A 15,243-nucleotide genomic window follows, 5' to 3' on the forward strand; every position below is an offset into this window, starting at 1 on the left:
CGGTATCGGTGCGTCCCTAATGTTTTTGACCAGAATATTTGCTGACCAGGTAGAAAACATACAAGTTGTTGAATCCAACATGAAGTGAATCCACGGTGTGAAATCCTGCAGTTCATCCAACACAGTCTCATGTGCTGATGGGTTGTTTCACATCTAATGGACAATTAACATAAACACACAGGAACAAACAGCAGCTCCGCCTTCATAAATGTTCAAGAATTATGAAATAAATGCTGCTATGCAGTCTGCAAGATAAAGATTAATGTAAGAGATCAAGATTAAGGTGACCACTGCTCGCAACCTTTAAAATTCAACATCCACAATGCAATTCAAGGTCAGGGCTTTGCAGTCGACATTTAATATGTATTATTGGAAATGAGAAAATTATTTATGAAGAAAAAATTCCAAACATTTGCTCCAATTTGAGAATTTGTTGTTTTTATTTGGCATTTTTCAGTTTTCTGATATTTCAATCAACAGATTCATTGATAATAGAAACAGTCTTTAGTTGCAGCCTTAATCCACACAATCTTAAGGTCAATATTTTGAATTTTATTGCAATTTTGGGCTTCTCTAAATTGGTTTAAACATTGAAGAGTAATATGAATATTATCAAGCAATTTCTGCAGAATTTTCTACAGTCAAAGAAACACAAATAAGGAAGTAAATTGAGTTTGTTTGGATAAAACAGAGATAATATATAAAATATGTCTGACAGTCAGCAGTCACACATGGTAAATAAATAACAGATGAATTATTATTATCAACATTGGTCCATTCTGCAAAGTAAAACATGATGTTGATTTCTTTTTAACACATTTGGAAATCTGAATGTAATCATATAAATGCATTTTCAGAAAGTTATTTACTGAATTACTTTCACAACCTGGATAATTAAAAGATGAAAAGTAATTCTGAAATGTCAAAAATAAAACAATGTAAGGTGAGGCTTTCTGTGGTGATATGATTTAAAATTAAAGACTATTTGAAAAAAATATGCAAACTGAAGTTTGTTAATACTTAAAAATAAAAATAAATCTGTAGTAAAAGTAAAAATAAAATGATCACATGAAATCTACTCGTCCCAGTTCTACGACACAAACACATCATGTTATTTGCTGAAAGAGATCAAATCTTGTGTTTTCTCTCATCTGGATCTCTACATCTTCTTCATGTACCTTCAAATGACAGATTCTCTCCTATAAAGAACTAACTGGAATTATCTGTAACTGACAAGAAAACACCTCCGTTATAAAAATCCCAATAAATCAGTTCGACCTCACCACCCTCCCTGAACATCACAGAGAATCTCAGTTTGACAGATTTTGATATCAACAGTTTTAGCATCACCAGCTGATCCAATATTGAACCACGGGAAGAGTTTCTCAGTGAAAGTGTCTCTGTGAGTGTAGATGTGAGTCATGTCTTCAAGGTCGTAGAAGGACACCTCCCCCCTGTCATAGTCCAGCTGGACTCTGATCCTCTGGAGACTCTTCTTCACTCCGACTGTCTTACCAACAACATCAGTGTATTTTCCACAGTGATGAAATAAACACCAGATTCCATATTTTGGTGAAGCTCCTGCCTCTCCCTTCCTCTCAGCTGACTCTTTAGCCAAACCTACAAGCCAGTTAGGATGGTCTCCCACCTCCACCTCCCAGCTGTGTTTCCCTGAGCTGAAGCCCTCAGAGCCCAGAACATTGGCATAATTAGTGAATCTCTCTGGATTGTCAGGAAGCTGCTGGTTTGTGTCTCCACGTCTCACACTGGTCAGATCATCAGACAGATAGAGCCTCGAGGCTGCAGTGTTTGGGTCCAGAATGACAGGACTGAAGTGGACCTTGTCCTTCATCTTCTCCCAGACTCTGAAGGACAGGTTGCCCAGGTGTTTGGCCACATCTATCAGCGCTCCTGAGACCAGCTGTGGATCTGACAGTGAGCACTGGACTCTGGCTCTGGTCTGAGTGGCTTTATAACTGCTGAGGAAGGGCACGTTGTGTTTCTGCAGGTCTTCTTCAACAGCAGAGATACTGTCTGACAGAGAGGAGATGTGCTCCTGAATCATCTTCATCTCTCTGCTGATAGTCTTCCCCTTCTGCTCCTCTTCCTCCCTCAGAGCTGCCAGTCTGGACTCCTCTTCCTCTTTCAGGAACTGGCGGAGCTTGTTGAACTCTGCTCTGATCTGCCTCTCTGTGGACAACATCTGCTTCTTGGAGTGTTTTACTATTTCATCATATGTTTTCTCTACTTGTTTGTGTTTGTCCCTCTTGTCCTGTAGAGACTCTAAGTCAGATTTCAGCTGGTCCTTCAGGTCACTGACTGCTTGTTCTACAGGAACCAACTTGTGACTCTGGTGGAGAGAAAACTCACAGACAGGACACACAGCTCTCTCTTCATCCTCACAGAACAGTTTAGGCTCTTCTGGATGTTTACTACACACCACCTCCACCTTCTTCTCTTCTTTTTCTGTCTCAGATGATCCAGCTTTCTGTCTCCCAGCAAACGAGTCAGCCAGGTCCTTCAGTGCAAAGTTCACTGACATATGATCTTTAGATGATTTTCTTTTACAAATGGGACAGTTTTTGTTTCCAGCTTGTTCCCAGAATTTCTTCAGGCATCTTGAACAGAAGCTGTGGCTGCAGCTCAGAGACACAGGATCTCTGAAAGTCTCTGAACACACGTGGCAGTTCAGGAAACGTTCAAGAAGAGCAATTTTCTCAGCCATTTCCTCTGATTTGTGAATCGTCCGATTAACAGCAAGACTCACCAAATCTGTTTCCCTTTGAATTACAAGTTACAATCCTTCTGATCTGTGTTTATAGTGGAGATCCTTCACCCTGTAATGGCGTCTCAGCAATGTTGAAATCAGCTTTAAGTTTCAGTTTCCATTCTTTTAAGTAAATAACTGACATTTAATTTTTTAACCAGCAGATGGTGCTATTTGATTAATTAACATATTTTACAGAAACTTTCCACATAATGTGCCTTAGCATTGTTACCTGTTTAAAAAAATATTTATTTCTAAGTAAAAAACAAAACATACATAATAAAATGCGTTGACATTGTAAACAAATGTTTGACTCCAGAAATACCTAGTTAAAACACAAAACATTTAATAGTTTATGTTTAACATGTTTTAAGAAATAACCAACATGTCAAATCATGTGTTATTCAACCAAAGTGTTAAATCATGAAATCATATTTTTATTAAATAAAAATGTACTCATGCATGGTACGCAGCAAAAATATGAATGAAAAACATAAACATAAAAAAACGTACATAACCATAAATAACTGTCTAAGAATCAGCTCCACCATCAGGCCAGTTTCACCAGTCTCTCACTGGCCTCCCACAGTTTCTTTGCCACACCAGCGTCTCTTGCGAAAGGACGCAGAGTAGCTGGTCGGCAGTCGACGAAGTAACCTCCGCTGTGTTTGGCAGCTTCATCTGACACAGCACAGTAGACGACAGTCTGAGCTCCAATCTCACACGGCACAAAAAACATCCACATGATCACCTGCATCAGCATCCGGAACAGGATGGAGTAGTGGCACGTCCAACCGCTTTGGACAAAACCTGGAGCGACACATGGAAGCAGAGATATTAGGAGAGATATATGTAGTGTGAGGAATATACACACTGTATGTTCAAGGTGGGCGATATGATTCAACTCTACTAGCTTTGGATTAGTCATTTTATATCTTGATTTACGTATATCTGTCAAAGTTAACACAATAATAACGTATTAACGCAAATTTGTTTTAACTCCACTAATTTCTTTAACGCATTAACGCAACTTGTGATTTTTAAGTTGTATGGTATCAGTTTTAAAGCTAGACTGAAGATACTGTTATCATATGAAACTATAAAAACACAAGGAATCCATTGGTATCAACCATTTCATACTAGCTTGTCGCGAAGGAGGGTCTTTTCTCTGAGGACATGTGTATGTATGCGTGCATGAAACTGTAAGTTGGCTGGTTAAATGGTTGTATGGTTATGTCTCAAACATTGCAGTTATTGCTAAACATAAAGTGAATCCAGCTCACAGTTAGCACTATTTAAAGCTAGCACTGGAGACCTCAAGGCAGCACAAGGCATGGTACATTCCTCAGTCTGTGTGGTCGTGTTACTTTGCTACTATACTCTTAAATACTGGACCAATTTGTGTTATGAATATTCAGCACTTTTGCACCAGATTGTGATTGTTGCATCAGTGTTTTACCATTCTCGCATATGTATCCTGCACCATGTATATTTATTCATCACTCCAGTGGTGCATTTACTCAATAACTGTACTTAAGTACAAACTTGTTCTTGTTGTACTTGTTCTTTACTTGAGTACTTCCATTTCATGCAACTTTATACTTCTAGTCCACTACATCTCAGAGAGAAATATTGCACTATTTCCTCCACTACATTTGTCTGACAGCTTTAGTTACTTTTCAGATTACATTTTGTCTTCCTGATAACCATGTACTGTTTCTCCAGATGTGTTGGTTTTGAATGTTTGTAATAAACTGAAGGATGAAGTGTTCCTTTATGGGTTGAGACAATTCTCCTACAGTTCTTCTTAAGCTAAATAGACTATTTAAAAAGCCTCTAGGATCAGCTGGTAAATGCATCGTCACAACGCTGAAAACTGGGCTGTTTTTCTGACACCATGAAAAGTTGACTTTTTAGGACAGCGACGCTACAAACAAACATATGATGATCTTATAGAATATGATGCATTGCTGCAGATTAAACTACCCAACAGTATATAAAGGAGTTAAAATCAACACAGTCTTAAACATCTACAGCAGTAAAATGCAGCATACACATTAATGTAACAGGAATATTAATACAGAAACATCAGATATAATAGTAAAACACTGACGGGAACATTTTACTGCACAATGAGTACTTTTACTTGAAATGCATTTTGCTGATACATACTTTTACCTAAGTCCGGTTCTGAATGCAGGACTTTAACTTGTAGTGGAGTATTTTCACAGTGTTGTATTTGTACTTTTACTTAAGTAAAGGATCTGAATACTTCTTCCACCACTGCTCCACTCTACTCATTCTACAGTATGTTGATGTGGAGAGAAAACCTTACAGCTTTAATATTCCTTATTACATATATTGATTATTATTTTTAGTGTATTTACAGATAACATTACACATGTTCTGCTGAAAGTGGATTTAAGTCCTGGAGAGTTTTGTTGGAAAAGACTGTGGATAGTCATTTGTTTCTTCATCATAGTCAGTCACCTGCACCTTCTAACAGAGGACAGGAATATCTAACTGCAGCTCACCAGTGTTGGTGCACACAGTGTCCCTCACCACCTGTATGCACTTCTACATGTCACTAAACAGCTGAGTGGAGTTTTTCTTTTGGTTAACACCAACAGAAAATGAAAGAATGAGAAAAGCACAGAAGGAAGAATGTAAAAGAAACATGGAAATAACGATAAAGTATTTTATTTATTAGCAATCTGTATCCACAACATCTGAATTTAAATGAAGATGCTACAGTAACACAAAATAACAGGCAGCCTCTTTAGTGCTGAATAATTCTATTTGTATATCGGATTTCTGAGATAATTACATGAACAATTACAAAACTGTTTAGGAAACAATAATATCCATGTACAAAATGTGACAAAGTGGAAATAAAATGATCAAAATCCTCGCCAGCCTGTAAAAAGAAAAGTGTACTTTGTCTCTACCTTGTGGAACTAAACAGAATGAAAATTATACCCATAAATCAACACTATCAACTGTATTATTTGGTATGTTGACTCTGAAAATATTTGTTCAAAATGATATAAATGAATAGAATGTAATTCTGCATCATCACTGCTAAACTGATTTGTTTGCACATAAAACAAGTGAAGGAACTGAAGCGTTTATCTATGAAAGTCACCAGTTACTATGAAACATAATGAAGCAATTGTGAAATGTAAAAAATAAACAAGGTAAAATTAAGCTTTTTGTGATTATGTCATTTAAAATTATAGCTTTTTTTAGTGTAAACTTAAGGTTGTATGTCCTTGGAAAATAAAATAAAAAAATCTGTAGATAAACGTAAAAATATAATTATGACAGTAAATCTACTCGTCCCAGTTCTTGCAGCATATTTACATCACAAACACCATTTTGGTGAGAATGCTTCACACAACTTATTCTGCCTCCATTTATGCTTTAGTTTCTCATTCTGTGCTTTGGAAATATATTTTACAACAACCAAGGAATGTGTTCCATCATGTAATTTGCTTAAAGAGATCAAATCTGATTTTTTCTTTAATCTGGATCTCTATATTTTCTTCATGTACTTTAAAATTACACGATTCTCTCCCATAAAGAGCTAACTGACAAGAAAAAACCTCTGTTGTAAAAATCCTAATAAATCACTTCGACCTCACCACCCTCCCTGAACATCACAGAGAAATCTCAGTTTGACAGATTTTGATATCAGCAGTTTTAGCATCACGAGCTGGTCCAATTCCAAAATATGGGAAGAGTTTCTCAGTGAAAGTGTCTCTGTGAGTGTAGATGTGAGTCATGTCTTCAGGGTCGTAGAAGGACACCTCCCCCCTGTCATAGTCCAGCTGGACTCTGATCCTCTGGAGACTCTTCTTCACTCCGACTGTCTCACCAGCTCCATTCATGTATTTTCCACTGCAATGAGCTAAACACCAGATTCCATCTTCTGGTGAATGAATTCGCTCTCCCTTCCTGTCAGCTGACTCTTTATTCAAACCTACAAGCCAGTGAGGATGGTCTCCCACCTCCACCTCCCAGCTGTGTTTCCCTGAGCTGAAGCCCTCAGAGCCCAGAACAATGTTATAGTTAGTGTTTCTCTCTGGATTGTCAGGAAGCTGCTGGTCTGTGTCTCCACATCTCACACTGGTCAGATCATCAGACAGATAGAGAATGGGGTCTGCAGTGTTTGGGTCCAGAATGACAGGACTGAAGTGTACCTTGACCTTCAACTTCTCCCAGACTCTGAAGGACAGGTTGCCCAGGTGTTTGGCCACATCTATCAGCGCTCCTGAGACCAGCAGTGGATCTGACAGTGAGCACTGGACTCTGGCTCTGGTCTGAGTGGCTTTATAACTGCTGAGGAAGGGCACGTTGTGTTTCTGCAGGTCTTCTTCAGCAGCAGAGATACTGTCTGACAGAGAGGAGATGTGCTCCTGAATCATCTTCATCTCTCTGCTGACAGTCTTCCCATTCTCCTCCTCTTCCTCCCTCAGAGCTGCCAGTCTGGACTCCTCTTCCTCTTTCAGGAACTGGTGGAGCTTGTTGAACTCTGCTCTGATCTGCCTCTCTGTGGACAACAGCTGCTTCTTGGAGTGTAGAATCACTTCATTGTATTTTTCCTCCACTTCTTCATATGTGTCCCTCTTGTCCTGTAGAGACTTTAAGTCAGATTTCAGCTGGTCCTTCAGGTCACTGACTGCTTGTTCTACAGGAACCACCTTGTGACTCTGGTGGAGAGAAAAGTCACAGACAGGACACACAGCTCTCTCTTCATCCTCACAGAACAGTCTAGTCTCTTCTTGATGTTTACTACACACCACCTCCACCTTCTTCTCTTCTTTTTCTGTCTCAGATGATCCAGCTTTGTGTCTCTCAGCAAACGAGTCAGACAGTTCCTTCAGTGCAAAGTTCACAATGGGAATATCTTTAGATGATTTTCTTTTACAAATGGGACAGTTTTTGTTTCCAGCTTGTTCCCAGATTTTCTTCAGGCAGCTTGAACAGAATCTGTGGTTGCAGCTCAGAGACACAGGATCTCTGAAAGTCTCTGAACACACATGGCAGTTCAGGAAACTTTCAAAAAGAGCGATTCTCTCAGCCATTTGTCTTGGTATCTAAATTGTCTTTCAAAAGCGAGACTCACCGAGTTACTGTCCCGTCTCTTGATTGCTTCAAATAATCCAAACGTGTGTTTTCCAGCAGAGATCTCACACCCTGTGATGGCGTCTCAGCTCTGATCAACAATGTCAGAATCTACTTTCATCTTCACTCACCTCTGTCACAGGGTGAATTATTAGGAGGAAATGCTGCCATGTCATTATGTCACCAGCAGATGGTGTCAGGATGTTTTCAGAGGTACATTTTTCTCTCTTCATTCACTACAGTACAAATTCATTGTCTGTAGGCAAACAGGAGCATGTCTAAACATTTTTTTTGTTTCCTATCGACTTAATAAAGAATTTGACTTCTACAGCTCATAAAAACACCATAAACTAGAAACAAGGAGAGGTTTTTTCTTTCGTCCTCCAGTGAGGACTGAACATTTGATAAGGCCGACTGATACTAAACCAGTTTAACAACATTTTTAATTTTTCAGCCAACAGGAACAAGAGAAAACATGTTCTGCTAACACGTCAGTGAGACTCTTTTTATTACATCCAGTATGATTAAATGTTTGGCATTCAATTAAAATACAGGTACATGGTTAGTTTTTAATTCAACCAGTTCAAGTACATTTACTAAAATATTATACAACAAGTCAGAGGCAAATATTGTACTTTTAACCTCTCTAAATTGACCTTATACCATGTATAAAATACAATTAACAAATAAATTATGATGTATTATTATAGGTAACAATAAGATAAGACTTTATTGAGCCCCGGTGAAATTCACAAGCTACCCAGCAGTATATAAAGCAATTAAAATGAGCTTCATGTTAACCAGCTGCAACATTAAAGTGATGAACACATAATGCATCAATAATTATAATCCAATAACATGCATCATTCTCAAAATGAACCATTTAGGGGAATGAATACTTCTACTTTTGGTACTTTAGGTCTATTTTGATGTTAATACTTTTGTACTTTTACTAATGTACAACTTTTAACAATATCTCTACACTGTGATGTTGCTACTTTTACTCAAGTAAGAGATGTGGATACTTCTTTTACCACTGACTATGTTATAGTATGTCGCTTTATAGAGTGTGGCAGTATTTTAATCACGCTGATTAGGTATTTTCTATGGTGTAACGTTACTGTCTGTGTTTTTTAATGTATTTGAGTTACATAATTGCTATTAAAAATGTTAAATACTAAAAAAGTTAACAGTCCCATGTGAGAAAGCTGTATAAATATATTGTATTATATGTTCTGTATGGAATTTAAGAGAGGGACGGTTTCTGTTTGTGTCATTTATTTTATTTACATTAATATAAACCCACTATACGACCATTGTGTCAATGTATTGTGTAGAGTATAAATTTAAAAAAATGGAACCATACTGTAATGTCAAAGCAACAGAGGATTTACTACTAGACATGTGCTGTTTGTCCAAAAGAGATGACCCTTTCTACTCTGTGTCCTTTGTCATGAATGCAGATGTGGAATAAACCAGCTGTTACCACAAGCCTGACAAGCTCCGGGTGATTCATTTGGAAAGGAGACATCTCACAGAGGTCAGAGAGGTCATCATCCACAGTGTTGAGCTGACTACTGACAGGTCAGTGGGTCTTTTCTCTGTGGATATGTGTATGTATGCGTGCATGAAACTGCAAGTTGGCTGGTTAAATGGTTGTATGGTTATGTCCCAAACATTGCAGTTATTGCTAAACATAAAGTGAATCCAGCTCACAGTTAGCACTATTTAAAGCTAGCACTGGAGACCTCAAGGCAGCACAAGGCATGGTACATTCCTCAGTCTGTGTGGTCGTGTTACTTTGCTACTATACTCTTAAATACTGGATCAATTTGTGTTGTAAATATTCAGCATTTGTTGGTCATATTTATTTGTCCAAGGTTGCCTTTTGCACCAGATTGTGGTTGTTGCATCAGTGTTTTACCATTTTAACATATTTATCCTGCACCATGTTCATTTATTCACTTCTCCAGTGGTGGAATGTAACTAAATGAATTTCCTTGGAAATTGGAGGCCCCAGGCAGTTGTCTAAAAGTAAAGTCTGCTCCTGGCTGTTTTTTTCTTCGTGAACCAGAGTGTTTATCACTGGTGTTTCTGACTGTTAGTAGTTGGGAAACTTGGGTGTGTGATGCAACTATGTCATGGCAGGTGTACTGCTCAGGACCCAAGGAAGCGCATTGTCGAGTGTGAAGTTGTTTGTATGAGCTGTTCTCGAGAAAGCTGCAAGCAGCAACGCCACAGGCCGAGCATTCAGCCCGTTCTGAACAGACATGTTTTCAACGGGCACTGCACTAGTTGATATAAAACAGAGAAAAGCATTAAATCCTCACATGTGATGAAGATGATCTTGCATGCTTTTCTATGGGGCTCTGTGTTGTCGGTGCAGAATGGCTGCCTTTTGTACGTAGCTCAGAGAACACGAGGAGCGCTTGTTGACCATCAGCACCAAGAGTGACTGTTGCTTCACTTCGCCTGCATGTCACTGTGAGGAACAGTATGGAGGACGAAACAGGACAAAATAAAAAATGAATAAATAAATTACTTGATAAATGAAGAAATATTGATGTCTTAAATACATAACATTTAATCATTAATTAATTAATTAAAAAATAAATTTAAAATAATAATAAAAATAAATTTTAAATAAATAAAGAAATGGGAAAGTTAATACAAATTAAATTAAAGAGTATATATGGGAATTAATACAATATAGATAAATGAAGAAGAAAATATCATTTTATGTCACATTTTATCAATTAATCAATGCCTACATCTATTTTTAATATTTTTGGTACATTTAATGGCATATTTGTGTATTTATCTAGTCATTTCTTTATTTGTTTTCTTATATTGACAGGTTCCTACCTCCATAGCACAGCACTTTGAGTCCAACTGACAGATGAGAGGCAGTTCAGAGAGTGAATGAGCTCCAGCAGGGGGCGCAGTCACACAAAGTAAAGCACCAACACACTCAGATGGAGGCCACATTGATGCTTCTAATGTAGCTGCACAATAAGTTGACTTTAGTGTCTCTAAATCTATCAGACAATGCAGTCAGAGACAACAGCAGTTTATCACTGTAGAATAAGAAAAAGCTCCCATTATAATTATTGATCACAGTTATGACCAAAATGATTACAGTTTGACATCATGATGTTGATACATGATTGTTTTTCCTCAGAGATTTTGAGGAACAAAATCATTCTCCTTTATTCATCTTATATCAGCAACTGTTTCCAGATGCTTTTTACTTTCTTAACTAAATGAAATGCACCAATAGCGCTAATAAACCCTGATTCTGTATGAAAGATCAAAGCTGACATCATGACAGAAAATGATTCATTGTGCAGCTCTACATATAAACTACATTACCGGTCCTTCTCTGGTCTCTTGAGGTCAGTGCGAGCTCTGCTGCCTTCCTGTCAGCTGTTTAGTCAGATGAAGCATCGCTGAGATAAACTGGAGCCACTGTGTTCACTCTGAACCTCTGCCATCTTCTTTCTCCAGCCAGTGACTAAGTTGCACTGACAACACTGAGTTGGCTTCTCTTCGTCTTTCACTCTTTCTCCCATTCCCTCTGTTTCCAACCTTATTCAATCATTTCTCTGCAGTCGGCTCTTTCTAGTTTCCCTTTGTCTCTTTCTGTCACTTTGGGTTTCTTCTCTATAATAATATTAATCCTCTAGTTCTCTGATTCTTCGGATTATTGCTCTGTTCTCTTACATGCTACACGTGTTTCTATAACTTCAAGAAAATGTGTTAAGGTGTTATCAATAAAATGATCATTTAAATAGAAAAGTCAATCAGTTTCTGTGTTGCAGCACAGCTTTGATTTTATATTGATAGAAGAAACTCGGGACAGAAATGAACTCGTTAATGTTTTTTAGGGATGCACCGATCCGACTTTTTCAGTCCCGATACCGAGAGCGATACCTGGGCTTTGGGTATCAGCCGATACCGAGTACCGATCTGATACCAGTGAGTAATCAATAAGCTGTATGCCTCACTGTGTGGAAGTGACTGGGATCATTCTTCTATGTGGAAGGCAACATCAGACTTGACTTAAACATTGCTTTCATAACTTTGTAAAACAAAATGTGACCAATAAATACATAGATATAAATTTATTTAATTGTTCTTTTTTATTAAATAATAAATCATACAGTAACTTGGTAAAAAATCCTCAAAATTAACAGTAATTACAATTCAAGTGTAAACATTTTTAATGCAGCAACAAATTGGTCAAAACTTAAACAGGAATTAAAATTACAGTATATAATGTATATAGTATATAAACATAAAATTGAATTGAATAGATCAGCCTCATTGTCACCGATATCTGATCCAGTTATTTGAATCAATATCGGCCCGATATCGATCCAGTACCGGTATCGGTGCGTCCCTAATGTTTTTGACCAGAATATTTGCTGACCAGGTAGAAAACATACAAGTTGCTGAATCCAACATGAAGTGAATCCACAGTGTGAAATCCTGCAGTTCATCCAACACAGTCTCATGTGCTGATGGGTTGTTTCACATCTAATGGACAATTAACATAAACACAGAGGAACAAACAGCAGCTCCGCCTTCATAAATGTTCAAGAATTATGAAATAAATGCTGCTATGCAGTCTGCAAGATAAAGATTAATGTAAGAGATCAAGATTAAGGTGACCACTGCTCGCAACCTTTAAAATTCAACATCCACAATTCAATTCAAGGTCAGGGCTTTGCAGTCAACATTTAATACGTATTATTGGAAATGAGAAAATTATTTATTAAGAAAAAAATCCAAACATTTGCTCCAATTTGAGAATTTGTTGTTTTTATTAGGCATTTTTCAGTTTTCTGATATTTCAATCAACAGATTCATTGATAATAGAAACAGTCTTTAGTTGCAGCCTTAATCCACACAATCTTAAAGTCAATATTTTCAATTTTATTGCAATTTTGGGCTTCTCTAAATTGGTTTAAACATTGAAGGGTAATATAAATATTATCAAGCAATTTCTGCAGAATTTTCTACAGTCAAAGAAACACAAATAAGGAAGTAAATTGAGTTTGTTTGGATAAAACAGAGATAATATATAAAATATGTCTGACAGTCAACAGTCACACATGGTAAACAAATAACAGATGAATTATTATTATCAACATTGGTCCATTCTGCAAAGTAAAACATGATGTTGATTTGCATAAAGCATTTCTAAATCTGAATATAATAATAAAAATGCATTTTCAGAAAGTTATTTACTGAATTACTTTCACAACCTGGATAATTAAAAGATGAAAAGTAATTCTAAAATGTCAAAAATAAACAAGGTAAGGTGAGGCTTTCTGTGGTTATATGTTTTAAAATGAAAGACTATTTTAAAAAAAAAATATGCAAACTGAAGTTTGTTAATACTTGAAAATAAAAATAAATCTGTAGATAAAAGTTAAAATAAAATGATCACAAGAAATCTACTCGTCCCAGTTCTATGACACAAACACATCATGTTATTTGCTGAAAGAGATCAAATCTTATTTTTTCTCTCATCTGGATCTCTACATCTTCTTCATGCACCTTCAAATGACAGATTATCTCCTATAAAGAACTAACTGGAATTATCTGTAACTGACAAGAAAACACCTTTGTTATAAAAATCCCAATAAATCACTTTGACCTCACCACCCTCCCTGAACATCACAGAGAATCTCAGTTTGACAGATTTTGATATCAGCAGTTTTAGCATCACCAGCTGATCCAATACTGAACCATGGGAAGAGTTTCTCAGTGAAAGTGTCTCTGTAAGTGTAGATGTGAGTCATGTCTTCAGGGTCGTAGAAGGACACCTCCCCCCCGTCATAGTCCAGCTGGACTCTGATCCTCTGGAGACTCTTCTTCACTCCGACTGTCTCACCAAGACCATTAGTGTATTTTCCACTTTGATGAGTTAAACACCAGATTCCATAATTTGGTGTGGCAGAACTTTTCTCCTTCCTGTCAGCTGACTCTTTTGTCAAACCTACAAGCCAGTGAGGATGGTCTCCCACCTCCACCTCCCAGCTGTGTTTCCCTGAGCTGAAGCCCTCAGAGCCCAGAACAGTGGGATACTTAGTGTGTCTCTCTGGATTGTCAGGAAGCTGCTGGATTGTGTCTCCACGTCTCACACTGGTCAGATCATCAGACAGATAGAGAATGGGGCATGCAGTGTTTGGGTCCAGAATGACAGGACTGAAGTGGACCTTGTCCTTCATCTTCTCCCAGACTCTGAAGGACAGGTTGCCCAGGTGTTTGGCCACATCTATCAGCGCTCCTGAGACCAGCTGTGGATCTGACAGTGAGCACTGGACTCTGGCTCTGGTCTGAGTGGCTTTACAACTGCTGAGGAAGGGCACGTTGTGTTTCTGCAGGTCTTCTTCAACAGCAGAGATACTGTCTGACAGAGAGGAGATGTGCTCCTGAATCATCTTCATCTCTCTGCTGATAGTCTTCCCCTTCTGCTCCTCTTCCTCCCTCAGAGCTGCCAGTCTGGACTCCTCTTCCTCTTTCAGGAACTGGTGGAGCTTGTTGAACTCTGCTGTGATCTGCCTCTCTGTGGAGAACAGCTGCTTCTTAGAGTGTTTAACCATTTCATCATATTTTTTCTCCACTTCTTCATGTTTGTCCCTCTTGTCCTGTAGAGACTCTAAGTCAGATGTCAGCTGGTCCTTCAGGTCACTGACTGCTTGTTCTATAGGAACCAACTTGTGACTCTGGTGGAGAGAAAACTCACAGACAGGACACACAGCTCTCTCTTCATCCTTAAAGAACAGTTTAGGCTCTTCTTGATGTTTACTACACACCACCTCCACCTTCTTCTTCTTTATTTCTGGCTCAGATGATCCAGCTTTCTGTCTCTCAGCAAACGAGTCAGACAGTTCCTTCAGTGCAAAGTTCAACCCAAGATTATCTTTAGATGATTTTCTTTTACAAATGGGACAGTTTTTGTTTTCAGCTTGTTCCCAGATTTTCTTCAGGCAGCTTGAACAGAAGCTGTGGTTGCAGCTCAGAGACACAGGATCTCTGAAAGTCTCTGAACACACATGGCAGTTCAGATAACTTTCAAAAAGAGCAGTTTTCTCAGCCATTTGTCTTGGTATCTAAATTGTCTTTCAAAAGCAAGACTCACCGAGTTACTGTCCCGTCTCTTGATTGCTTCAAATAATCCAAACGTGTGTTTTCCAGCAGAGATCTCACACCCTGTGATGGCGTCTCAGCTCTGATCAACAATGTCAAAATCTACTTTCTTCTTCACTCACCTCTGCCACATGGTGAATTATTAGGAGGAAATGCTGCCATGTCATTATGTCACCAGCAGATGGTGT

The 15,243-nt window shown here is 38.1% G+C and overlaps 3 protein-coding genes and 1 long non-coding RNA gene across 4 annotated transcripts in view; all 4 read right to left on the reverse strand.

Annotated features, from left to right (window-relative positions):
- Positions 1-1,058: 1,058 nt before the first annotated feature.
- On the reverse strand, positions 1,059-2,976 carry LOC119486245 (nuclear factor 7, brain-like). The gene has a single exon (XM_037766215.1). It carries the CDS (start codon positions 2,723-2,725, stop codon positions 1,280-1,282), a length of 1,446 nt encoding a protein of 481 aa, XP_037622143.1. The 5' UTR covers positions 2,726-2,976; the 3' UTR covers positions 1,059-1,279.
- Positions 2,977-3,160: 184 nt separating this feature from the next.
- Positions 3,161-15,243, reverse strand: part of LOC119486250 — a 31,201-nt gene continuing 19,118 nt past the window's right edge. Inside the window, exon 2 of the long non-coding RNA XR_005206497.1 lies at positions 3,161-3,577. This is a non-coding gene — a long non-coding RNA (uncharacterized LOC119486250). The remainder of the gene's footprint in view (positions 3,578-15,243) is intronic.
- On the reverse strand, positions 5,455-7,854 carry LOC119486247 (nuclear factor 7, ovary-like). Its single transcript, XM_037766217.1, has one exon. The coding sequence runs from the start codon at positions 7,852-7,854 to the stop codon at positions 6,427-6,429; it is 1,428 nt and encodes a 475-aa protein (XP_037622145.1). The 3' UTR covers positions 5,455-6,426.
- LOC119486246 (nuclear factor 7, brain-like) lies at positions 5,455-15,181 on the reverse strand. The gene is made up of 2 exons (XM_037766216.1): positions 13,524-15,181; positions 5,455-6,372 (listed from the first exon to the last, which is right to left on the reverse strand). The coding sequence occupies exon 1, from the start codon at positions 15,004-15,006 to the stop codon at positions 13,561-13,563; it is 1,446 nt and encodes a 481-aa protein (XP_037622144.1). The 5' UTR covers positions 15,007-15,181; the 3' UTR covers positions 5,455-6,372; positions 13,524-13,560.

The sequence above is a fragment of the Sebastes umbrosus genome, chromosome 4 (assembly GCF_015220745.1).
Source record: "Sebastes umbrosus isolate fSebUmb1 chromosome 4, fSebUmb1.pri, whole genome shotgun sequence".
In the NCBI taxonomy this organism is placed as follows: Eukaryota; Metazoa; Chordata; class Actinopteri; order Perciformes; family Sebastidae; genus Sebastes; species Sebastes umbrosus.

Coding starts and splice junctions, on each gene's coding strand:
- LOC119486246 (XM_037766216.1), bottom strand. CDS start 15,006: ATGGCTGAGAAAACTGCTCTTTTTGAAAGTTATCTGAACTGCCATGTG.
- LOC119486247 (XM_037766217.1), bottom strand. CDS start 7,854: ATGGCTGAGAGAATCGCTCTTTTTGAAAGTTTCCTGAACTGCCATGTG.
- LOC119486245 (XM_037766215.1), bottom strand. CDS start 2,725: ATGGCTGAGAAAATTGCTCTTCTTGAACGTTTCCTGAACTGCCACGTG.